Here is a 27547-nt window from a genome sequence, read left to right as displayed (position 1 = left end):
TTGCTGGAAAAAGTAGGGGTCAAAGCCAAACAACCAATTCTGCCATCAGAAGGCATGTCAGGGTCCAGCTGATCAAGATTGGCTGAATGAATGAATGAATGAATGAATGAATCACAACCTTTGTACCCAATGATGTTGTTTAAAATTTATTGAGGAAAATGGTGAGGTTCTGGTTGCTGGATTTGTTCTCAAAGGTCATGCTGTTAGTGACATTCCTACAAGTCTGCTTTAAGGCCATCAAAGCACCCCTCTCTCTCTTTTGGCCTTACACAAAGGCAAGAAGGAAAGACCAAGATCATAAGTTTTAATGGTGTAAACACATATTAATAAATTTACTAAAAAACAAATTAATTAAATGTGCCAAAAAACAAAGTAATTAAAACTATGAAATCAGTACTATTTAAATCAATTTTAATACATGGAATGAATAATGTATTTTGATGAAACAGTCACTGCATATTTTGAGTTTTTCATACCTATATTTCATATGTCTAAACAATTGCAAGATTTTTCTATTTGAACCTTTTCAATACTTTCATTTCTGTAGCTAACCATATTGCCATTTGCCTTTCATTTTATGCACATGCATTATTTAGATGTTCTCTCCCTCTGATCTTTTATTAATAGACAGCAGCAATGAATATTATAGTACTTGATGACAATGCAGTAGTAAATACAAAGTATGAGTACTGATAGGATCCAGCAATTCCATTTGTGGGAATTTATCTGAAGTAAACAAAAACACTAACTTGTAAAGATATCTACACCTTCATGTTTATTGCAGCATTATTTACAATATCCAAGGTGTGGAAACAACCTAAACATCATGGACAGATGAATGAATAGAGATGTGATGTGATACACACACACAGTGGAACAGTATTCAGCCATTAAAAAAAGGAATCCTGCTATTTGCAGCTACATGGATGGGCCTTGAGGGCATTATGCTAAGTGAGATAAGTCAGAGAAAGGCAAATACTGTTTTATTTCTTAAACAAGTAAACTCATAGACATACAAAACAGATTGGTGGTTGGGTGAACTTGGTCAAAAGATACAAACTTCCAGTTACAAATAAGTCCCAGGGATGTGATACACACAATGGTGACTATAACTAATAAGACTATTGAATGTTTGAAAGTTGCTAAGAGAGTAGATTTTAAAGTTCTCATCACAAGAAAAAAATTTGTAACTGTGTGATGGGTGTTAACTAGACTTATTGTGATTATTTTACAGTATACATATATTGAATTATGTTGTATACCTGGAACTAATATAATGCTATACATCTATTATATCTCAACTTTAAAAACCATGAGTATTGAAATTATGACAGCTTAGTTATAAGGTGGTCATCCAGGTTACCTGACTATGCTAATGTTAATTTTTTAGATAGCAAAACAATGTATTGTTTTAGAGACCTCTTGCACCATCTGGAACATATCTATTTTTCCTAGAGATCTGTTAGTTTGAAAAATGTTGGCTAATAGTCCATTGGTAAGAGTATTCTCTTCAATACAAGTACCAGAAACCTTGCTCAAAGTAGATGAAACCAGAAGTGAACAATTCTCTTAATTGAAAATTTAGTAATTTAAAAATTTTTTAAATTTAAATTCCCTTTTAAAATTTAGTAATTAATTTTCTTCAAGCATAGCTAGCTTCAGGTGTTTAAATGATAACATCAAACTTGAATGTCTTCCTTACCTCCCCTCTTTTTCTCTAACCCAGAATCTATGGTTTTGCTTTTCTCTTCGTTAGCTTCTTTCTTAGGTAGTCTTTCTCCACATCGTGACTCCACAACTCCCAGCCTTATATCCTACCAGCTTATTATTTTAACAGCTTTATTGAGATAACATACAGTTCACTCATTTGAAGTATACAGTTCATTGGTTGTAATGTATTCACAACATAGTGAAAAAATTACCGATAATCAATTTTAGAATATTTTCAGCACCCCCGAAAGAAATCCCATGCCCATACGTAGTCACTCCCCATTTTCCCCCAACCCTCCCAGCCCTAAGCAACCTCTATTCTACTTTCTGTCTTTATGAATTGGCTATTCCTGGGTATTTCATGAAATAATATAATACATCGTTTTTTTTTGACTGGCTTCTTTCACTTAGTATAATGTTCTCAAGATCCACCCGTATCATAGTATGTATCAGTACTTCATTCATTTTTATGAATGAATATTTTTAATTCTATAGGTATTTCACATTTGGCTATCCATTCATTAATCAGGTATTTGGATTGTTTCCAATCATGGGGTATTATGAATAATGCTGCTATGAACATTTGCGCACAAGTTTTTGTGTGGACATATGTTTTCATTTCTCACCAAGAGTGGAATTGCTGAGTCATACGATAACTTTATGTTTAACTTTGTGAGGAACTACCAAAGTGTTTTACATAGTGTCTGCACAATTTCATATTTCCAGCAACAGTATAAAAGGAGTCCCTTTTCTCCATATCCTTGCCAGCACTTGTGATTTTCTATCTTTTTTTATTATAGCCATCCTAGTGGATGTGAAATGGCATCCGTTAATTTTTAAATATATTTTCTTGTGGTAAAATACACATAAAATACAATTAACCATTTAAACTATTTTAATACATTAATGTTTTTAAATTTTTATGCAATGAATTCTTAAAAGTGTTGAATTTTAAAAATATAAACCCAAAAACAGAAACTATCTAAATAGTAATTATAATTATTAATACAGGCAGTCTCCAAAAACTGAATAGTGTGTTCCAAGAGGTGTTTGTCAGTTACTTGGGATTCATTATTCTCCCATTGGAACAGCATATTAAACATGGGTATAGTATCTGCATCTGAGTCAGCAGCTGGAATGGAGAGTTCTTTACTCCTACAGTTTGATGCCAACTCTGAGTTGCATAACCTAGAGACCCTTTGGAGTTGCTATTATAGGAGCACCAAGTTTCTAACTGCACATTTTGCTGAATATTTTATTTCTCAAACAGATTAATCTCCCACGGAATTCCTTACCTTGCCACCAAAACTCTGAAGTAATGACTTGAGTTTTTTGTGGTGATATTACCTTATTGGATAGCACAGCTTTAGACTGATGTTGTGATTCTAAATGTCATCTGAGGATTTCTGACTTTTTAGAATGTTTGCAAATGTATTAATTGAGGCTCCTTCATGGCTGCTATGGGCCCCAAAAGCTAGCTCCATAGTTAATCATAGGCAGTAGACCAGATGTGTTTATGTATACTGTTTTTACATTAGTACCAATTTTAAGGTATTTGTGGTAATATCTATCAATAGACATTTTGTATGACCATTTAATAAAAGTGTTCTTTATGAGTCTCATGGGCTGTACAGTTCTGACTTAAAAAAAAAAATATCCTGGCTCTGGCCAGGTGGCTCAATCAGTTGGAGCATCGTCCTGTACCCCAAACGGTTGCAGGTTCAGTTCCTGGTCAGGGTACATTCCTAGGTTTTAGTTTCAGTCCCTGGTCAAGGTGCTTACGGAGGAGGCAACCAAACAATGTTCCTCTCTCTCTCTCTGTCCCCGCTCCAACTCTTCCCCTTTCCTCTCTCTAAAAGCAATAAAGACATGTCTTCAAGTGAGGATTTAAAAAAAAATGAAATTCTGTATTCTTGGAATCAGTAGTAGGTCCTTAATGCTGAGAAAGAATTATCAGGTATTTATCTACTCAACATATATATGTATTACCTTAATTCTAGTTGCAAGACAAGTGATAACTATCAAATTGAGTTAGAGATTTAAATAGTCAAACCTCAGCCCTGGCTAATGTAGCTCAGTGGATTGAGTGTCGGGCTGAGAACCAAAGGGTTGCTGGGTAAATTCCCAGTCAAGGCACATGCCTGCGTTGCAGGCCCGGTCCTTAGTAGGGGGTGTGTGAGAGGCAACCACACATTGATGTTTCTCTCCCTCTCTTTCTCCCTTCCCCTCTCTCTAAAAAATAAATAACTAAAACCTTCCAAGAAAATAGTCAAACCTCAGAACTATGGAAATTTGCTTATGTATTGAATTCACTAGAGATTCTTGTAATAGTAATTCAGGCATTTATAGCAGATTTTTCTGGAGTTAAAATAGTTTTTTTCCCTTTGGTCTAATTCAGTCTAGAAAATTTTGGAATTGGAAAAACTGGGGAAGATTACTTTTGCTGTCTAAGATTAAAGATAAATATGAAGACTCAATTAGCTACTTATCCTAATACTTTAGATTTCTGATGTCTAATATTTTACTTGTTTTATAACTGAAATAGTTTCTAAGTGATTATTTTATGTGTAAATTAGTATGTACATGAGAATTCAGAACACAAATTCTTGTTTTAAGGAAATAACACCTTTTTATTTTTAAAGATTTTATTTATTTTTAGAGAAAGGGGAAGGGAAGGACAAAGAGAGGGAGAGAAACATCCATGTGTGGTTGCCTGTCATGGACCCCTTACTGGGAACCTGGCCCACAACCCAGGCGTGTGCCCTGATTGAGAATTGAACTGGTGACCCTTTGGTTCACAGGCCCATGCTCAATCCACTGAGCTACACCTGCCAGAGCCTAATATACCACCTTTTAAAAGCCCAAAGAATCATAGACACATAAGATTGTAAATTTCTGAAGGCACAGCTATGATTTATTCATCTTAGTTTTCACATTACCTTGAGCATAGAAGACAATGAGTAATTAAAAAAAATTAAATCCTCATCCAGGGACATTTTTCACTTCTTTTACAAAAAAGAGGGGGGGGGGACATCGATCAGCTGCCCTCTCATACACACCCTGACTGGGAATTGAACCCAATCAATCATTGATGTTCAAAACATTTCTGATGTGAAAAATAGGTGACAGTTAAAGATTATTGTTACTTAGCATTGCAAAATTTAGATTCAATAAAGCATATTAAAGGGTAATTCCTCATTTTTACAAAAGGATGCCTTTCAAAGATTATTTGTAATTTAATAATTCATTAGATTTCTTTAAGTAATACTTTGTACATTCAACATTTGATTAAGTTCGCATTCATTGAGGAATAAACCAGTTACAGAAAGTGAGTAGCATATGTATATCAAAAACATCGAACTCAAAAGGTAAGCTTTTTGTAAGAGAAAAGGAGTAAATGTGTGTATATACTTAATTTAACAAATCCACTCTAATAGTAGTTATGTTTATTTTATAGGTCCAAAAGCTGAGACCTAACTTGCTACCTTGTCTGGAGTCTCATGGTAAGTTTGCTGGAGATCAAAATCAGACCCAAAGGTTTCTGAATCCCAAGTTTAATGTTTTAATATTTGGTATTAAAGTGACTCATAAAATTGATTGATGTTGTATGTTGGTGCTTAGGTGACTCTGCAACTTGATGGATGACAATAAACCTTTTCAACCAAAAAGTAAGTATTGCTGCTGAAAGTGATGCTAGTATGTGTGACTTTTGTACTTATAACCTTGCTTCATGAGAACAGATGAGAAAGGCAGAGGTGAGCACATTTAACAAGCGAAATAGAGACAGACTCATAGATAGAGAACAGGTTGATGGCAATGGGGGGTTAGAGGGTGGAGGGATTGATCAAAAGTGAAAAAAGACTCATGGACAACAGTGTGGTGATTGCTGGGGGAAAGGTATAAGGGGGATAAATGGTAATGGAAAAATACAATAAAAATGTCTATGCTAAAATAAGTAAACACACTTATTAAACTAATATATGCTCATAGTGAAAAAGAACAATATACAATAAAAATGTTAGTAAACTAGAAACTCGCACTTCAGTTAGGTTGACATTAAACCAATATTTCTTCATCTCCAGAGATAATGCTTTTTATACATAATCACAAACTTTTTTATGCGTTGACAAAAACTCTATTATTTCTAAATAAAATCATACTATATATGCTATTATGTGTCTTTAAATAATTTTTACTCAACAATCTACCTTGAAATATATTGACAGTGGCAGCACCTAGTTAAAAAAAATAAGGAAGACTTATCAGTATATATGGGTCTCCCTCATTTTTAAAAGATAGTATTGCCTGACTTTGCCTAGTTTCTTAGCTCGTAAATTATCATACATTAAGCGCCTACTGCATGTCCAGTAGACTGCTGTGTCTAAGAGAAAATACAAAGGAAGAAAAAATATACTCTTCACTCTCAAGGAGCTTACCTTGGAGTTAGACATATACAGTTCAAACACATTAATAGTGAGCATTTGAGATTATATATAGTAAATCTTGAATTACATGAAATAGACTCCTAATGTAGTAAGAGATGGAAGAAAAACAAGGTCTAATGGGTTATTGAGTAAGTTAAAATTGAACTAAGAGTTGGGAAGAGGCAGGAAATAAATATTTTGTTGAAGATCTGTATTAAGTTAGGTACGTTACATGAATTTTCTTGAATTTACCTTATCACTTCAGTTAGGTTGACATTAAACCAATATTAGAAATGAGGAAACAGCCAAGCAATTTCACCAGAGTCTCATGATTAGAAGTAGTATAGTGAAGATTTGAACTATTCTATTTAATGTCAAGTTCATGCTATTTCTACTATACTTAAGTAATGTAGACAGTCTACAGTAAGAAGAAAGGATATTTTAGATGGAAGAAGCAGTACAAATGAGTACTTCAAGCAACATAATGAGAATGGTGTTTTTAAGTAGTCAGAACACGCAAATGATGTGAATTTTTAATTTTACTTACATTATACACTGTGTGTGTATAATATATATGTGTTTTATATATATATATATATATATATATATATATATATATATATAAAGTATAGTTTAGAAAAGAAAAGGAACGGTTCATAAAGTTGGTTACATTGGGGAGGGTGGGAAAGTTTTTTGTATATTTAATGGTAGGTGGACTACTAAACATTAAATAATGTGCCAATAAATGATTTTGACATACCTATATAGAAGGGAAAATGATATTAAAGGTTTTTTCCCCTCATTTTATATTTTATTTATTTTTAAGTATCTTTTATTGATAATGCTATTACAGTTTTCCCAATTTACCCCCCTTTGTCCCCCTCTACCCTATACCTCCCAACCCTCCAGCATTCCCCACTTAGTTCATGTCCATGGGTTGTACATATAAGTTATTTGACTTCTCTGTTTTCTATACCATTCTTAACCTCTCCCTATCGATTTTATGCCTACCAATTATGCTTCTTATTCCCTGTACCTTTTCCCCCATTCTTCCTCTCCCCTTCCCCAGTGAAAACCCTCTGTGTGATGTCCATTTCTCTGATTCTGTTCTTGTTCTGTTTGTTTGCTTAGTTTTCGTTTTCTCTTTTTTTTTTTAGGTTCATTTGTTAATAGTTGGGAGTTTGTTGTCATATTACTGTTCATATTTTTTATCTTCTTTTTCTTAGATAAGTCCCTTTAACATTTCATATAATAAGGGCTTGGTGATGATGAACTCCTTTAACTTGACCTTATCTGGGAAGCACTTTGTCTGCCCTTCCATTCTAAATGATAGCTTTGCTGGATAGAGTAATCTTGGATGCAGGTTCTTACCCTTCATGACTTTGAATACTTCTTTCCAGCCCCTTCTTGCCTGTAAGGTTTCTTTTGAGAAATGAGCTGATAGTCTTGTGGGAACTCCTTTGTAGGTAACTCTCTCTTTTCCTCATGCAGCTTTCAAGATTCTCTCCTTATCTTTAATCTTGGGTAACTTAATGATGATGTGCCTTGGTGTGTTCCTCTTTAGGTCCAACTTCTTTGGGACTCTCTGGGCTTCCCGGACTTCCTGGAAGTCTGTTTGTTTTGCCCAGTTGGGCAAGTTTTCCTTCATTATTTGTTCAAATAAGTTTTTAATTTCTTGCTCTTGTTCTCCTTCTGGCACCCCTATAATTCAGATGTTGGAACATTTAAAGTTGTCCCAGAAGTTCCTAAGCCTCTCTTTAATTTTTTGAATTCTCGTTTCTTCAAATTTCTTCTTGTTTCTTGTGTTCCAGTTGGATGTTTATTTCTTCCTTTTGTTCCAAATCGTTGATTTGAGTCCTCGTTTCCTTCCTGTCACTTTTGGTTCGCCGGATGTTTTGCTTTATTTCATTTTGGGTATCTTTCATTTGTTCTTTCATCTTGTGACCAAGTCCAATCAGTTCTGTGAACATTTTGATTACCAGGGCTTTAAATTCTCCATCAGATAGGTTGGCTATCTCTTCATTACTTAGATCTCTTTCTGAAGGTTTGCTGTGTTCGTTCATTTGGGCCATATTTCTTTGTCTCAGGCCACCTGTAAAATTGTAAGGGGGTGGGACCTTAGGTGTTCACCAGGGTAGGGTGACCCTCCTTGCTGGCTGTGGCACTGCCTGTGGGGGAGGGACCAGAGAGGGAACAATGCAGCTCGCTTGCTCTGCTCTAGCCCCCTCTTTCCAATGAACTCTCTCCTGTGAGACTGGGAGTTTCTGCCACCACAGCAACCCCTACCGTAGTCCACAGTCAGCTCTGAGTCTGTTTCCTGTTCAGTCAACCCTGCCCACACAGTCAGTCCGTCATCTCGCCATGATTTCTATCTGTCTGCCACTTTACTGGTCTGATTGGTCTGTTTGATTGTTTCTTCAATTCCTTGGTTGTTGGAGTCCCATGCAGTGTGATTTTCTGCCACTTCTGGTTGTTTATTGATCTTAGATTGGTTGTCATCCTCCCTTTGTTTGTGTGAGGAAGTGAAGGGTTTCTACCTATGCCTCCATCTTGGCTGGAACTTACAGTTTTTTTTTTTTTTAAGTAGCATGCACTTATTAAGGTGTTTCTTTTGTATGCAATCCCCAAATTATTTTATTTACCTAGTACCTTTTAATTTTGAGTTAAAAGTAGAAATGACATTGTTTTGATCCAGTAAAATTACCTTTATAAACTACTGCATGTAAAAGATGAATTAAAGATAATTGTCTAAAAAATGAGATATTTTTGTCTAAGCCTAAACCCTGGAATTATTGCTTTGTTTTCATTTTTATTGTTCAGTTGTTCCCTGTCCACATCTCATTCCATATATTGAGCACCATTTTTATCTGTTCCTATTGCTATTATTTTAATTTTAGTTGCTTCCTCGATACTTTTTTAACCAGAACAATACATGCCTCATTTTAAAAAGACAAATATGTAATCTGAAAGTTATAACTACCATTTCTTGGAAGATGTGAAAGAGCAAGAGAGAGGATTGTTCACATGAACATGGCTTTGTTTTGAGCCTATATATTCCTATGTTTTTTTTTCAAGACATCCACTATTACTAGTTTAGCTGTTTTTCTAATAATCATTTCCATATTTATAAAAATTTAATACACACATATATATAACACAACCTCTTGACTCGTAAGTTTTTGCCATTATCTAATGATTTTCCTGTAGAGCACTATGAAGATTTTAGATTTCTTACACTTACCTCTCCCTCCAAGCATCACCCAGTATAGTTATATCTGAATTTTTTGTTAAATTATATTTGATGTTTCCATTATGATGACCATAATAAACATTGTTCCCTGATGAGCATAGTACTATGGTATTAATATGTTATGGATACATTTACATTTTTCTCTCTTTAAAAATATATCCAGTAATTTAAATTTTTCATTTTTTAAAATTTGCTAAATTTAGTTAAGGTCTATAGCGAAGGCATTTCACACCCTTCTGTAGCCTCTTAACTCAATTTTTTACATGGTAAAACTTGTAAGGCAATTTAACAATTTAGTATATAATGTATGTGTGTGTGTGTGTTCTCCTGGAGACATTCCTCCTGAGAGTAATGTTCTCCTGCTGTACATTGTCTGGTTGCTTTCTAGACTTGTTGAATGGCTATTGTCCTGGGACTTTCCTTTTTCTTTCTATTACATTAAATGACATGTTTTCTGCATCCTAAGTCTTCTTCCTTAAGTCTCATGTTGGTGGATTCCTTCTAAGAAAGGGTGAATGGAAGGTAAGTTTTGTCTGATGTTTCCGGTCTTCATTGTTGATAAAAGAATATGTACCTTATGTCTAACAAAAATCTTGGCTGGGTATAGAATTTTAAATTGAAATTTATTTTAGTAAGACTTTTGAAAGCAGTATTTTAACTTTCTCTCTGTCTCCACTCTCACTCTCAGATGTAACACTATTCCCTTATCTCCAGCATTCTGAAATTTCACAATATGTCTCTCTACTGTAGGTGTTTTCTTTTCTTAATTATTGTGCTAGGTGCTGGTGAGCCCTTTCTATCTGGAGATTTATATCCTTTACAACTGGGATTTTTTCTTGTATTTTTTTACTTTGATTACATCCCCTTTTTTTCTTTGTTCTTTTTCTGGAACTTTTATTAGGTGACTTGTAATTTTGAAATTGATTTTTTAACAATCGTGTATTCTCTCTCTCTCTCCCTCCCTCCCTCCCTCCCTCTTTCCTTCTCTCTCTCTCTCTCTCTCTCTCTCTCTCTCTCTCTCTATATATATATATATATATATATATATATATATATATATATCTGTATACTTGGCAAAAATAGGTTTACAGTTGTCAGTATGCAAAACAGAGTTTATTCTTTTTTTCTTTTTTTATCCTCACCCGAGGATTTTAAAGAGAGGAAAGAAGAGAGAGAGACATCGATGTGAGAAAGAAACATCAGTCGGCTGCCTCCGGTATGTGCCCCAACTAGTGATCAAACCTGAAACCTAGGTATGTGCCCTGACAGGGAATCAAACCCTCAACCTTTTGATGTACAGGATGATGCCCCGGCCAAGGACAGAGTTTATTCTTGTATTATTATATATTAATTATTGTATTATACTTACAACTGTAAATCTAATTTTGTTCACTCCTACATGTATATTTTTGTTCTACTTTTGGGACATTTATTCAACCTTGGCATTTGATATTTTACTGAATTTTGGCCAGATTAATATAAACTTTTTTTGTTTTCTGAATGTTATAACATTCTTGTCTTACCTCTCTAAAATCACTAATTATATCATCTCTGATATTTTCTCCTGCCGTGTATATTATCTGTGTCTTTTTAACAGTCTTTCTTTCTGTTTTATTGCTTTTGTATTTCACACTGGAGGTTTTAGTCATATTTCTGATTCTCAGTAGTTGTGCATCCATATTTACAAATAAGGCACCAAGCTCTGGAGGGGTAAGTTTGAGGGGTAGAGGGATTGAGCAAAAAGGAAAAAGGACTTACAGACATGGAAAACAGTGTGGTGACTGCAGGAGGAGAGGGGTGAGTGAAGGTGGAAGAGAGTATGGGGAGATAAATAGTAATGGGGGAAATATAATAAAATTAAAATTAAAATAAAAAATTAAGTTTTAAAAAAAGAATGAGGCACCAAAATGATCACAAGGAGCTCTGTGTGCTTGGTCAACACTTGTAGCTTGGTAGTTTTCACAGTATGTTCTTTGCTTAGTTTCTTCATGTGAGAAATGTCTCCATCTGTCTTGAGAAGGAATGAGCCTTACTCAGTATTTCTATTTTCATTCTAGCACCTCATTCCTTCTTTGCTCTGTGCCTGGTACATCTCAGTCTTGTTCAGTTGTTCTATTATATCTCCCACCTGTTGCTTCTTATTCCTAGTTTATCTCCCTTTTGTTAATGCCAAAGTCTGTGGAGTTTTTTTTTAAGATAATAGGTACAGTCCCTTTCATAGATATAATTATATTCTAGTCATAAAACTAAAACTCAGTTTGATTGGATTTGATTATTCCTAAAACTTATTGTCTACTGCAGATAACTATTGTCATCCATTATGTAGCTGTCTAGCTTACTTTTATTAGTTTAGATATTAGAGGTTGAATTTGAAGTTTCTTAATTTTGCTACCATTTACTGACAAATATCAATTCAGTAATTGCTATTAGCATTATTAAAGTACATGTTAAATATCATAGTATATATTGTAAAAAATGTATTTAAAATAAGATTTGCTTTTCTCCTTTTGAAAATTAGATAATTCAAAAATGGCAGAACTCTTTATGGAATGTGAAGAAGAAGAACTGGAACCATGGCAGAAGAAAATAGAAGAAAATCAGGATGAGGATGATGATGAGCTAATCTTTGTTGGAGAGATATCAAGTTCAAAACCAGCCATTTCAAGTAAGCATTTACTTTCTTTTTTTCTACTTTATTTTTATTGTTGTTTCTGTTACAGTCATCCCAATTTTTCCCCTTTTGCCTGCGTCCACCCAGCCCTCCCCTTTAGCCCATGGTCAGTCCCCTACAAGTTATCATTAACTTCTGATGAAATTTCGTAAGATGTTTCCAATGGAAAAACCTGTATGCTATCTTATATGTCCTTGTTACTCATGAGAAGGAGCATAGAGATCAATAAGAATTTGTGAGAATCAGAGGGAGAATGTGGTTGGGACTTGTACTTAACAACGTTGTAGGCCTTCTGATATTGGAAATCATAATTTTTAGTGGAACCAAGTGGCCTATTTATACCTGTTTACTTGTTAATTTTTATTTTTCTCCCTAACATCCAAATGCACCTAGACAAGGAAGTGTTTGGAATACTTTGCTTAAAATACTAGAATACTAAATGAGTTTGTGTTAGTCTCTGAGGGGGTTCTCACATTGCAGTGTCATTTTGATTCAAGGCTACAAAATGAACAGGCACTACATGATTGTACGATATCTGGTCTGTGTACCAACATGGGCTGTAGTTTCTGACCACTGTCATCTTGCAGCAACTCCTGATTATATTTATAAAGGAGGAGAACCTGGTCATCAGTCCATGTACTTCAGTGATGCAGGCAGTCAGCACATTTAATCCTCATGGCTTTCTAGTGGAATATGACCACTATCTTTGTAGATTATTAGATTTCAATTACAGTAAGTAGATTTAACATTGTAATAATGTTAAAGTGAAAATATTGATGATGCTACCTTAAATGTCCAATAAAAATGTGTAAAGTACAGAGAAACAACATACTGAACATCAGGGAAGAAAGAGGAAACAGATGTTTTCTTACTTACCATGGCAGTGCATAATAGTGTGCTTGACAGACAAGTTTTTAATTTTATGAAAGCCTAGTTCTTGCTTCTCTTGACTCTAAACTAAAAATAGCACTTCTCTCCATTTTCATCAGAGGTAGAATAATTTATTTTAATTTAATTCTTATAATCATTTCTTGTGGCAAATTTGAGAGGTGCTAAGTTTAGTGCCACTTCAATTATAAAATGAACTAGGCATGTTAGCATGTTTGTTGTTGATAGTGGAACAGAATATTATATTCTCTTAATTATTGTTTCCTAGTCACTATGATTATTTTTATATGGAAATATTACCATATTTCAAAATTATTACTCAAATTATCTTACTGAAAACATGATAGTTCGAATTAGATTTATATCAACTACAAATGACTGTTAACAGCACTTAACTAGAATAAAGTGTATTAGTTGTAAGTGGTTCTATCAAAAAGAAAGTTGATCCCAGTGAAATTTCTTTTCTAATTTAACTCAGAATTTAAATGATTTTATTGATGTTTTATGTTTCAGCCATAAAATATTTTTAGCATATGGATCATGAGCTAAATATTTATATCAATCCACCATGGGGGAGGGGTTAAAAACTTTTGTTTGACAGACTGCTGCCACCAAAAAGTACTATAGGAATAACTCTTTAATAGCTCTTCAAATACCTTGAATTTCTGAAAGCAAACAATATCAAGTTGTTTTTGCAGATTTTTCTCCTAGGTGACTTCAGTAGTGCTTAAGTCATAGAGCACTGCATTTCCATGATCATAAAACAACCCCGTGTGGCCCTTTACTTTATAAATTATTTTATGAAGATCTGGTTCTTTTTACTAGGAGGAAGGAAAGGAAGTTTATTGAGGTCTTAATGGGATTTTTTAATTTAATCTTTATTACATATTTTCCATTACCATTTATTCCTCTTACATACCCCCCAGCAATCACCACACTGTTGTCCACATCCATGAGTCCTTTTTCCTTCTCATCCATCCACGCCCTAACCTCCCCCTGCCACTAGATGTCATCCTGCTCTCCATCTATGAGCCTGTCTCTGTTTTTCTTGTTAGTGCAGTTTGTTCATTAGATTCCACATATGAATGAAATCATATGATATTTCTCTTTCTCTGACTGGCTTATTTCCCCTAGCATAATGTTCTCCAGGTCCATCCATACTGTTGTAAAGGGTAAAATTTTCTTCTTTTGTATGGCCGAGTAGAATTCCATTGTGTAAATGTCCCATAGTTGTTTTATCCATTCATCTATTGATGGACACTTGGGCTGCTTCCATTTCTTGGCAATTGTAAATAACACTGCAGTGAACATAAGGGTGCTTACATTCTTTCAAATTTGTGTTTTGAGTTCCTTTGGATATACTTCCAGAAGTGGGATTACTGAGTCAAAAAGCAAATCCATTTTTAGTTGTTTTAGGTATTTCCATACTGCTTTCCACAGTGACTACACCAGTCTGCATTCTGTGGGATTTAAAAAAAAAAAAAAAAATATATATATATATATATATATATATATATATATATTACATTCAATATTATTTTCTATTAGTTTTAGGTGAACAACGTTGTGGTTAGACAATCATAGATTGAATACTTTACAAAGTGGTCCCCCAGTATTTCCAGTACCCACCTGGCACCATACATAGTTATTACAATATTATTGACTCTATTCCCTATGTTGAACTTTACATCCCCATGACTGTTTTGTAACTACCAATCTGTACTTCTCAATCCCTTCCTCTTTCTCCCAGTCCTCCAAACCCCCTCCCAGCTTACAATCAACAGTCTGCTCTCTATGTCTAGGAGTATGTTTCAAATATGCTTGTTTATTTTGTTCATTAGATTCCACATATAAGTGAAATTATATGGTATTTGTCTTTCTCTGACTTACTTATTTCACTGAGCATAATGCCCTCTGGGTCCATCCATGCTGTCACAAATTACAAGATTTCATTCTCTTTTTATGGCTGAGTAACATTCCATTGTATACTAGGTACCTCCCCCTTTTTAAAAGATTTTATTTATTTATTTGTTTGTTTGTTTGTTTGTTTTTAGAGAGAGGGGAGGGGAGGGAGAAAGAGAGGCAGAGAAACATCAATGTGTGGTTCCCTCCTGTGTACCCCATACTGGGGACCTGGCCGGCAACTCAGGCATGTGCCTTGACTGGGAATCAAACCAGTGACCCTTTGGCTCACAGGCCAGCACTCAGTCCACTGAGCCACACCAGCCAGGGCTGCACCACCACTTTTTATCTGTTGGTCTGTTGATAGGCACTTAGGTTGCTTCCATATCTTGACTATTGTAAATAATGTAGCAACAAACATAAGAGTGTACATATTTTTTAATGAGTGTTTTGGGTTTCTTCAGATATATACCTAGAAATAGAATCACTAGGTCATGAGGCAGTTTCATTTTTAATTTTTGGAGGAACCTCCACACTGTCCCATAGCACTTGCACTAATATGCATTCCCACCAACAGTGCACAAGGGTTCCCTTTTGTTCACATCCTCACCAACACTAGTTATTTGTTGATTTATTCATAGTAATCATTCTCACGGGTGTGAGGTGATATATCATTATAGTTTTAATCTGCATTTCTTTGATGATTAATGACAGTGAGCATCTTTTCATGTATCTATTGGCCTCATTGGATAAGTGTTTGTTTAGGTCATTTGCCCATTTTTTAATTGGATTGTTTTCTTAGTGCTGAGTTATATGAGTTCCTTATAAATATTAGATATTAACCTCTTACCAGATGTCTCATTGGCAAATATCTTCTCCCATTTAGTAGGTTGTCTTTTCATTTTGTTGATAGTTCCCTTTGCTGTGTAAAAACTTTTTAGTTTTGAGGATTTTGTTAATGCTGCGTACCTTTTACTGATTAGCAATTTTAGGCAAATCTCTACTCTGGCAAATTTTCATTTGACTCCTCAATAACCTAGAAGTTATGGGTTCACATGGGTACAAGAGTGAGCAGTGTTAAACTGATCTAGAGGGTCACGTCAGTCTCAGATTTACTATTGGTGTAGTCATAGATTTGAGATACTCTCGTATACTCCGGGTTCAATTTAGTCTGTAGTCTCTGACAGTGTTCCTTTTAGAACTTAATGAGTAATGGTACAGATAACCCAATCTGCTTACGCATAATGAATCTTCTAGGCTTTTAGAGGTATGAATATGGCATGGGGATTAGGGAAGGGCTTGAGTCACAGGAACACAGGTCTACATACAAACCCACTCTATTATCTTTTATACATTACACATCCAAATAAATTTTAAAATATATTTTTTATTTTTCAACTACAGTTTACATTCAGTATCATTTTGTATTGGTTTCAGCTGTATAACATAGTGGTTAGACAATTGTACTTTACAAAGTGTCCCCCTTGATATTTCCAGTAACCACTTGGCACCATACATAGTTATTACAATATTATCACTACATTCCCTATGCTGTACTTTACATTCCTATGACTCTTTTGTAATTGCTCATCTGTACTTCTCAATCCCTTCACCTCTTTCACCCAGTCCCCCAACCCCACTCCCTCTGGCAACCACAGGTCGGCAATCTGTGTCTATTAGTGCATTTCGGTTGTGTTTGTTCATTTAAAATAAATGTAATTTTTATAGATATTTTGAACAGAGGTAACTCCAGCTCATCTTCAAAGGGAATAAAGAATGAACTACTCAATCAAGGTATAGTATTATTGTACTATATTAACTTTAAAGTATAATATTTTGACAAAATTGGTTGTATAGAAAAATATTTAATTTATTGTATAATTTTAAAATACAGGTGTTACGGATGCATTCAAGCCTACAAGTCAACATTATGGAGACCCATCATCAAATCCAGTGGCTGCCTTACCTAGATTTAATCCTGAATCTAAATCTTCACCTAGCTCTGTTATTCAGAATGTGTCTAAATCGGTAAGTGTTTCTGAAACCTCAGTTACCTCAGGGACACGTTGAATATTATAATACCTGGTTAGAACTGTGGTCTATCAGAGCTAGTCACCGTTTCTGTAGAACCATAATCACTATAAGAAAATATCACCATCTTTATGATAGCTCAATATTCAAAGTAATGACTATATTAACTAACTATCCGACCTGTTAATAAATCAGGTAATTATATTTAGCTTAATTTAAATAGGTATAATATTGAAAACTATGCTATCTAAATAGTATAATCAGTAGTGAATATCACATAATGGCAAAATTCTTAAGATAGTAAATTGAACCAGCTATTCTTAATTGAAAGATTGTTCTAAAGTCATTGTTGCTCTTTACTCTGAAACATAGTTTTCAGAAGTTTAATTTTCAATATGTTTAACAGAAGTGATAGATAATGGTAATATTTAATATTATTTATTAGTCTGCTAATATGGAGCTTTGTTCTAAATGCTACAAATAAGTTAATCTCATTTAATTCTTACCACTTTTTATGATGTAGGCACAATAATCATCCCTACTTTATAGTTGAGGAAACTGAGACTCAGAAAGGCTATATAATCCATTCAAGGCCACACAGCTGGCAAATGATGGATTTGCAATTTCAATCCAGGTTAACTAAGGGATTTATTGATTGATTTATTTATTTTTTTAGAGAGGGGGGAAGAGAAGGAGAAAGACAGGGAGAGAAACATCATTGTGTGGTTGCCTCTCATATGCACCCAACTGGGGACCTGGCCTGCAACCCAGGTATGTGCCCTGACTGGGAATCAAACCAGCAGCTCTTTGGTGCACAGTCTGGCACTCAATCCACTGAGCCACAACAGGCAGGGTGAACTGAGAGTTTTTAAAATATGCACATACACACATCTATCTCTTTTGGTATATATATTTTAAAAAAGAAGCATTGCCTTAGGGCAGGGGTGTCAAACTCATTTTCACTGGGGGCCACATCAGTCTTGAGGTTGCTTTCAAAGGGCCAAATGTAATTTTAGGACTGTGTAAACGTAACTACTCCTTAACAGTTAAGTGATAGCTCGGTACTGCCACTGGGTAGAAACAAGGTACCGGGCTGGATTTGGCCCACGGGCCTTGTGTTTGCCACCTGTGCCTTAGGGCAGCAGTGTGGACCACAGACTATTGGGGTTCCCTGAGACTCTTTTAGGATTCTGTGAAGTTAAAACTCATCATAGTAAGATATTTTCCTTTTTCACTTGTCAACATTTGCACTAGTGACACAAAAGCAATGGAGGGTAAAACTTCTTGTACCTTAATATGAATCAAGGCAAAGGACCCAAACTATACTAGTAGTTTTTTGTATTCGTGACCGCTGAGCACCCACAGTAGAAAAATTTTATTTAAGAATATATTTCGCGCCCTGGCTGCCGTAGCTCAGTGGATTGAGCGTGGGCTGGGAACCAAAGTGTCCCAGGTTCGATTCCCAGCCAGGGTACATGCCTGGGTTGCAGGCCATAACCCCCAGCAACCGCACATTGATGTTTCTCTCTCTCTCTCTCTCTCTATCTCCCTCCCTTCCCTCTCTAAAAATAAATAAATAAAATCTTTTTAAAAAATATATTTCATGCCCTGGTTGGTGTGGCTCAGTGGATTGAATGCCGGCCTGTAAACCAAAGGGTCTCCAGTTTAATTCCCAGTCAGGACACATGCCTGGGTTGCTAGCCAGGTCCCTGGTTGGGGGCACATGAGGGGTAACCACATGTTGATATTCTCTCCTTCTCTCTCTCCCTCTCTCTAAAAATGAATGGATAGAATCTTTTTAAAAAAGAATTATTTCATTTAAGAATATCCTTGAAGAAATAATATTTTTTACTGATTTTATTAACTTGAGCTTTGAATATACTTCTTTTTAAATATTCTGTGTAATGAAATGGGTAAGGTGCATAAAGCATTTCTGTATATGCAGTATAGGGTTTTCTTAATCACTTGTGTGATTCAATTGCAAATTGACCTCACTGTCTTTATTAATGGAATGCCATTTTTACTTGAAAGAATGATGGACAAAGCACCATATATTAATTATTTATTGCTGAATAACAATAATACCACAAATTTCAAAGCTTAAAGCAATATACTTATTATCTTATGGTTTCTGTGAGTCTGGATTAGGATATGGCTTAACTGGCTTCTCTGCCTCAAGGTCTCATGAGGCTGCAATCAAGATGTTTGCCAGAGTTGCAGTAACATTTAAGACTGCTTAGACTGCTTCCAAGCTCACTTGGTTGTTGGTAGTATCTAGTTCTCTGTGGGTTGTCAGACTAAAAGCGTCAGTGTCTTGTTCATGTCAGCCACAAACTGCCCTCAGTTCCTTTCTATGTAGGCTTTCCTGGCATGACTAGTTGCTTCCTCAAAACCAGCAAGGAAAAGAGTCCTCAGCAAGATGGGCTTTGTAACAATCATGCACATGTCCTCACTTTTGCCATATTCTGTAGATTAGAAACAGTCACAGGTCCCACACATACTCTAGGGAAGATTATATAAGGGTGTAAATATCAGGAGGGAGCCTTGGGGGCTACTTAGAGTCTGTCTGAAACACATAATTTTTCAGTCCTCAAAAATGTGGAAAGTGTGCCCATCACAGAAAAGCACTAATAGTGTTCATGCCTATGATAAAATTTGAGCTTTGAAGCAAAAAATAGAAATTTGGTAAACTTGTATCTGCATTTGGAAACACTTACCAGTAATAATATGAGCTCTGGACTAGTAGTTCAAGAAACCAAGATTGAAAATGAGAGGAGACAGGAGTACTGATTCAGCCTTTGATCCTAACTAAAATATTGTCACAACCCCCCTGGGCCTCCCTTTCTGAAATCAGAACATTTACTCAGACTACTGGCTCTTGAATTTAGAGCCTCTAAGCATCCATGGACTGTTTTTAATACTTAAAAAAAAAAAAAAAACTAAGCCCTAGCTGGTATGGCTCAGTGGATTGAGTGCTAGACTGCTAACCAAAAGGTCACCTGTCCAATTCCTGGTCAGGGCACATGCCTGGGTTGCAGGCCTGCTCCCTGGTTGGAGGCCTGTGAGAGGCAGCCAATTGATGTTTTTCTCACACATCGATGTTTCTCTCCCTCTCTATATCCGTATCTTCCACTCTTTCTAAAAATAAATTAATTAAAACAAAAGAAAAACTTAATAGGTGTATCTGAAGATGGCAGGCTACCAGAAATGTAAATAATTTTATTTTAGTTGGAATCAGATTAACTTGGTGGTGTTTTCACACTGTCCTAAGCTGTTTGGCACTAGGGGGAAAAAGAAAAAGGATACATCATGATTTAAATGCAGACAAATGAAAATAATCCCTACATTGGACCCAGGGAAAAAGATTAGCCGAGAGTAGAGGGTAGAATCTTTCATGTTAGAAAAGTTAGAAACTAGAGCTTATTCAAACTCAGAATTTTTGTTTCTGTGAGCATGGTTGTTTAATCAAAGCTCCCCAATGAGGTTCCCAGTTCTGCTTTTAGAAAATAGAGCTTTTTTAAAATAGAGGGTTTTGTCAGTTCCTGTGGGGTAAGGTGATGCCTGGGCATGATAGATTTTTTAAAAAACTCTCCAGGTGACTTTAATGTACAGCCAGGGTTGAATAGAACCCATATATATTCTCAAATGAATTGAGATTCTTAGGATATTCTCTGAAATTTTTAAACTTTTTCATTCTCTTTACCTCAACAACTCTTTTGAGCAATCAGGGAGATAATTACTATTATACTTTTTAAAGTCAGTGTGATAAAGCTTTTAAGGGCACAGGCTTTGTAATCAGGTCAACCTAGCTTCTAATTCCAACTTTATCATCAGTAGTAAGCTGGGATATATTGGGAACCTTACTTAACCGTACCTTACTATTGTATTTTGTATCTTTCTGAACTATTTTATTCCCACTTGGAGAATTATTTTAGCATGTTATTTGTTGAATAATGTATCTGCTCCCTGAAATGGTGGTACTTAATTGACAGGAGTTATCACCTAGAAAAGGGTTTAAAGTATTAACATTATTTGGAGGAACTTCTGTTGAAGAACTATATTGGACATTTGGAAAAATATCTACCTTGCAATAACATTGTGGTTGGTTACAATTAAGTCATAAAGACATTGATTTTATGTAATACACATTAAGTCTCAAATGCAGAAATCTGCCTGCAGTACCTCAATTCTAGGAATGGAATGGCTTGGGTTAGTCAACAGAAAACTTAGGAGCAAAGTAAGATTATTAAAACTTGATTGTCTCTCAGCTGTGAAGCACAAAATGCTCAAGCAAGATTCTTATATTCCCATTATGAAGGCAATATGTTTGGGAGGTAGAGAAGAAACAGAAGAGGATGCAGACTGTATTTTGATTTTGTTTCTCCAAATGGGTAGTGTGGTATATAGAATATATCATTAATCAGGATTGTATTTTATGTGCAGAATACTATTCTTTTTTTCACTGAAATTTATATTGGAAACATTTCTTTGTCACTGGATATTTCTCAAAAACATGATGTTGCATGATAGTCTGTGATTTAATTTAACCATTTCTCCATTGTTGGACATACAGATTTTCATTTTTTTGCTATAACAAATAATTCTTCATTAAATATTTTCATTTCCTTAGCATGAATTCTTAGAAGCAGAATATTTGAAACAATCGGATCAAAAGACACGAACTTTTGAAATCCCATGTTAGATACTGCCAAAATTTCTTGCAGAAAAGTTTTACCAAAATACAACTGCTAGTTTGCCAATAATATCATTGTTTTAATTTTAACTTTTATTTCTAACTAATTTTATATTTCCAGAAAAATTATAATAATAATCCAGAGAGTTCCCATATACTCCTTACCTAGTAGATGCTAATTTTGACAGAGTAATAATTACCTATAACTTTTTACAGGATTTTACAAAGAACTCATCACAAGTTGAATCGGATGATTCTTCAGATTTACTGTTTGACCTGACCCAGGACACAGTGCCACTGTCCCAAGACAGATCAACAATTTATATAGAAGGTTTGGTTTAGCACTTTTTTATAAATACATAAAGAGAACTGTTGAATATATGTATGGAATGAATTTCTATTCTGAAGCCCATGCCTTCATGTTAAGTTTTTCATATATTATAAGATGGAAGCTAATACTTTACGATTGACTTTCTTGGGTGATTGTATATAACATTGTATTTAATAATAGAATATTTTATTTCTTTCTGTTAAGTTGACTAACATGTATTCTTTGACCTCATTCTCACTTGGAACCAGTCATAGGCTGAAAAAATCTTAATTTCTGTGAGTCAGGGCAGTTGCTTGATGCCCTAATATTATAGATTAAGTATTAATTATTTGGGAGGTTTTTAGTATGAGAAAAATTGCATGGTTATAGTTGATTTCTTCACAAGCTCAGTTAGTGTCTTTCTATCCAAATAAATGATGGAGATGTGACAGTTAAATATGATTATAGAGTGGTATTATAAAATGGCAATACTAAAGAAACTTTGATTTACATATAAGAAATAGTCAATAAATATCCATTTAAAGAGTAATAAAAATTTCCAGTTGAAGAAGAGCTACCATTCTTGGTATAGTTTTCAAGTTCTTTATTATTGTTCTTTGTATTCCTTAAAGGAATTTTGTCTAGTTGAAAATTCCCTATAATCAAAGCAATTTCTATTTCTATATTAGCAAATTTGATATATTTCACTAAAATGGAGCTAAGTTCAGAAGAAATTTTTTTGCATGTTTAACTTGTTTACTTTACAAATTGGTATGCATTTGCCAAACCAAAAATAGTGAGAAATTTATGGTAATATGTATACCAAAAATATTTTCCCATTCTGATAATACTTTGTTTGATAGTCATCTATCTAGGTATATGGATATAGTGAATAAAATAGCCAAGAACCAAAATAAATTAGGAGGAAAAGTACTTGTCCGAAATCTGATTTTTATAAAGCACATGGTCTTGCCTTGGCTGGTGTGGCTCAATGGATTGAGCACAGGCTTCGAACCTGAGGATCACCAGTTAGATTCCCAGTCAGGGCACATGCATGGGTTGCAGACCAGGTCCCCAGTACAGGGCGCATGAGAGGCAACCACACATTGATATTTGTCTCTCCCTCTTTCTCCTTCTCTTCCTCTTTCTCTAAAAATAAATAAATAAAATATTTTTTTAAAAAAGCACATTATCTTTATTTTTTTAATCCTCACCCAAGAACATTTTTTCATTGCTGTTCGAGAATAGGAGAGGTGAAGGGAGAGAAACATCAAAATGAGAGAGAAGCACTGATTGGTTGCCCTCACATACATGCCTGGACCAGGGACCAAACCCACTATGTAGGCCTATGCCCTGAACGGGAATCAAACCCTGAACCCTTCAGTTACAGGAGGCACTCCAACCAACTGAGCCACACCGGCCAGGGCAGCATATGATCTTTATTCATAGAAAAAGCCTGAATTCTTGAAGCTTCTAAGGGGTAAAGATAGTGACTCCTACTCTCTCTCCATAAGTTGTAGTACTACGAGGAGCAGAACATTGCCCTGATAGTAAATAAGGTTATAGTTGATTAGGAAGATAGATGTTTCAGACTCTATTGTAAACATTTTCATAGCCTTTATCAAATGAACTACCATCTTTACACCTATTTTTTTCATATTATTAAAATAGATACTTTTATTTTTCTCACATAATGCATTCTTCAGACCTGAAATCAGCCATTTGGAGATACAATTTTAATTCCTGCTCTACTTATCTTAGAGCTTTTTTGAGGCTCAAATGAGATAAGTGAGAAGCAAGAAATACATTAAAGCCTTAAAGGACTTGACAATAAACAATTGTTCACATGAGAATTATGGATGCTAATATGTGCTATGTGTTCAGAAGAATGATTAATAGACTTCTGTCTAGAAGGTTCTTGGAGAAGATTGGACTTGAACTTGATTTTGGAGAATGAGAACAGGATTTTATTGGCATAATTGAGGCTAGTAAACAGCACAAGTCAAAAGCAACAGATATAAATAAGTTAGAGTCAGCATTTTAAACTGTTGAGCCCAGAGTGATTTTATTTAACTTGGAAATTTACCCATACTTTAAAAAATTATATATAAAAGTCTATTTTTACTATACAGCCTGCTAGATACTCAGTTGCCTAGTCCAAAATAACCAGCGCTCATTGGTTGTTCAGGTAACCTAAGCATGTGAGAACAATGGTAGTGTGATCACACAAAAATCAGTCCCAAGTTCCTGCAGTATGATGTATTTGAAGATGGAAAAAATTATTTCTATGTTATCTCAAAAACTAAAACACGGATTTGATGTGAAGTTTTAGAATTTTTATCACAAATTACAGTTGTGTGTTCATTTCTAAAGGACTTCTGCTGGATCTGGTTGTACCCTAAATAGCCCCACTTCTCTTGCAAATGCCCTGAATTGCATCATCTGGAAGCCTTTAAGACACAGGTGGCAAACACAAGGCCCTCCACCTTGTTTTACCCAGCCGCACCTTGTCTGGCCTCACCTTGTTTCTACCCCGAGGCAGCGCCAAGCTCTGGCTTAACTCTTAAGGAGTGGTTACGTTTATACAGTCCTAAAATTACACTCAGCCCTTTGAAGGCAGCCCCGAGGCTGATGTGGCCCCCAGTGATAATGAGTTTGACATCCCTGCATTAGACTCAGGGGAATAAACAGATCATTTAGACCACCAGTCAGCTTGTTAAGTGGAAAAAGAACAAACTTGAGTTTTCCATAAGTATCTTAAAATGTTTCTCTAAATTTTTAGATTAGAAATTGTTTTTGTTTACAAGCACAAAAGCATTTGCATGTCTAAAAATTCATTTTTGGAACTGAGTTTAGAATATTCTCTATGATTTAATTTTGGAAGCTATTTTTTGGTCTGATTTTTTTTCCTGCTACCTATTTATATATTTCTTTATTCAAAAGTGTCTTTAGAATTTTTTGCTTACAAGTTTATTTTATGAGTTTAAATATGTGTAGTTTGTAATAGCTGTTTGTGCAGTTTCTACCTATTGATCATATAAATTTTGATCATTCTTTATTGTCATTTGTATGATATGGTAATTCAGTTGTATTGCCTTTAATTTAACTGAAGTATTTTTACTGAAGTTTTAAATGTAAGACCATTTTAGTAGCATTTGTAAGCAATGTTCTATACTAAAACATTCACAATTTTTTTTTTTTTACTTTTTAAATTGTAGCTCTGGATGAAACTTTGCCTATAAAAAAACATTCTGTTATAGCAAGCAGACTTAATCCAAAAAAGCCAAAGACCAACGAAGATGTTTCTGAAATAGATTCTTGTGCTTCGTTATCTTTAGACAGCTCTCCTTCAGTGACATCCTCCCCAGTTATGACATCAAAAGGTAAACATGAATATGGCGTACAAAAAAGAAATATAAGAAATATGGCGTACATAAGAAATATTATGAGAAATTTTGAAACTATTATTAGTGGTTGTTTAAGGTTTAAGATGAAAAATTTGAATCATAAAAGTCCTTAATTTATTTCAGATACCTCATCAATTGAACATAAAACTGGAATGCCTTTTCAAAGACCTTGCCCAAAGTGCAATGTTCAGTTCAATCTTTTGGATGCTTTGAAATATCACATGAAGGTAAAATTTTTCAAATTTTTATGTTAGAAATACAAATATTTAAAAATATTCAGGATTGATAGATAGTAAATACTAGTTTGTCTAGACATTTAGATAAATCTCATTGGTATTTTCATATAACTTAAGTAAAAATTTATATTTATAATGATCATCTTCATATAAGATTTTAAAATCCTTCTCAAGTATCAAATTTTAAAAATTAAGTTTATATATACTATAGTATAACATTGCATTTTAATTTTTAATGAAAACAATGTACTAATCAGAATATTTCAAGTGCTTAATCTTATATGTGATTTAAAAATTTCCTTTTTACTTTATTTTTTGTCCATTTTTTCATATGCATGTCACAGTACTTAATGAAACTTTTTGTCACACATTTTAATTTTTAACACTCAGATGTAAACTCCTAATGGTGAATCATTTCATATTATTTAAACAATTGTTTTAACTCAATCCAGAATGTAGTTTGTATAGTTGCTATAAATTCTAGCTTTATATTGGTGTAGGAAGCTCTTGGAATTAGGTTTTTGGTAATTTTCAAAGTATTAATGAAGTATGGGGTTTATGTATTGATCCTCTTAAAATATTTTAGTAGATATTACAGTGTTCTGTGTGTCTGATCTATAAAGCTAATCTGTATTCTTCTTGTATGCCCAGCATGAATGACAGAAGAGGGAAAGGAGGCAAGAAAAAAGGCAGTGTAGATTATATTCAGGAGAGAAGGGATAAGAAGAGGACAAGGCAAAGAAGCAAATTAGGAAAGGTTATTACTATTTCAAAGTTTGACAGATTTTTCATTCAAATTCAGAATTTTCCAAAAAAAAATGTAACAAACAAAGGGGCATCCCAAAATTCCAAATGCAATCTTTTTTTTTCTTATGTAAAACTGTATTTGATTTATCACTATTTCGACCTTTCTGAGTGATGCCTGCTAACTAGACTTTGGGTTTGGTTTTATGTAAGAAGTAACGTCTACAGGTGCTTTTGGTTTTCTGATCTATGTAATATTATATAGAGATACTTGATGTTTTATATTTTGCGTTAGATGGAGAGACAGAAAAAAAAGGCTGAGTTTCTTCGTTATTTTTAATTTCTTGAACTTTGGGAGTAATACAGTCACATGATTCAAAAAAGTATAAGAAGGTATACAGTGAAAAATATCACACCTTTCCTTATTTGCCTAGTTCCCAATACAACTCACAAAGGAAATAACTTTTATTCATTTATATCCTCTTTCATTTGCTTTCTCTATATACAGGCACACATAAATGTTCTTATTTTTTTATTCATTTTATGCACAAAACATAGCATACTATATATACCCCTGCATCTAGAGAAAGTGGCAAGCATTCTCCGATGTGTAGCTTTTTTATCTTATTGTAGCATTGCTTGTGATTAAAACTATGGGAGACATATCAGTTAAAATTGTATAAGATTACAGTAGAGATTTCCATTTTAAAAATATGTGATTGTTATTTGGAAACTTGAAAATAAGGGATGTTTTGGGGGAGGTATGGAATTTGATAGTTATCAATCAGATCTAATGTACTAATACATTATTTAGGTTCCTATATATTCACTTATATTTGTCTGCTTGTTCTGTCATGGATTGAGAAGGTCTCAAAGTCTCACATTATCACCTCTATTTTCTTTGATATCTTCCAGTTCTGTTTTACAGTTGCCATTTAGGAATATAGGTGAACCTATGTTTATAAATTTAATTATAAATGTACCCTTTTGTGTTTTTATAAACTGTCCCTGTTTTGGCTTTGATCCTATTTTGTTTGATATCAGGCTCACAACCTTTGCTTTCTTATGATGTTCATTTGCCTGTTATAATCTGTGTTTATCTTTTTTATTTTCAATGCTTCCTAATCGTTTTTTTTTTACCAGAGTTGTTTTTTCTTTTGTGATCCTACATGAAATTTCTTTTTGTTGTTGTTGTTGTTCAAGTATGATTGTTTCCATTTTTATCCCACCCTCAGACCTACCCCATTTGGCTTTGTCCATGTGTCCTTTATATATCTTCCC

General features: G+C 34.3%; 1 protein-coding gene across 5 annotated transcripts in view; it reads left to right on the top strand.

The window, feature by feature from the left end:
• Nucleotides 1–27547, top strand: part of ZNF280C (zinc finger protein 280C) — a 74469-nt gene that overhangs the window by 14283 nt on the left and 32639 nt on the right. Inside the window, exons 2-10 of one of the 5 annotated variants that reach the window (XM_036017009.1) lie at nt 5168–5213; nt 5332–5378; nt 10532–10600; nt 11903–12049; nt 16574–16639; nt 16740–16873; nt 21786–21900; nt 25098–25262; nt 25410–25513. In XM_036017009.1, coding sequence (XP_035872902.1) covers nt 11914–12049; nt 16574–16639; nt 16740–16873; nt 21786–21900; nt 25098–25262; nt 25410–25513 — 720 coding nt within the window. In that variant the 5' untranslated portion in view covers nt 5168–5213; nt 5332–5378; nt 10532–10600; nt 11903–11913. Of the gene's footprint in view, nt 1–5167; nt 5214–5331; nt 5379–10531; nt 10638–11902; nt 12050–16573; nt 16640–16739; nt 16874–21785; nt 21901–25097; nt 25263–25409; nt 25514–27547 lie in introns of those variants that run through there. The other 4 variants (XM_028522589.2, XM_028522588.2, XM_036017011.1 and 1 more) reach the window with 4 other exon arrangements.

Source organism: Phyllostomus discolor, chromosome X, assembly GCF_004126475.2.
Source record: "Phyllostomus discolor isolate MPI-MPIP mPhyDis1 chromosome X, mPhyDis1.pri.v3, whole genome shotgun sequence".
Taxonomy (NCBI): domain Eukaryota; kingdom Metazoa; phylum Chordata; class Mammalia; order Chiroptera; family Phyllostomidae; genus Phyllostomus; species Phyllostomus discolor.
This window is presented reverse-complemented; position numbering and strand designations above follow the sequence as displayed.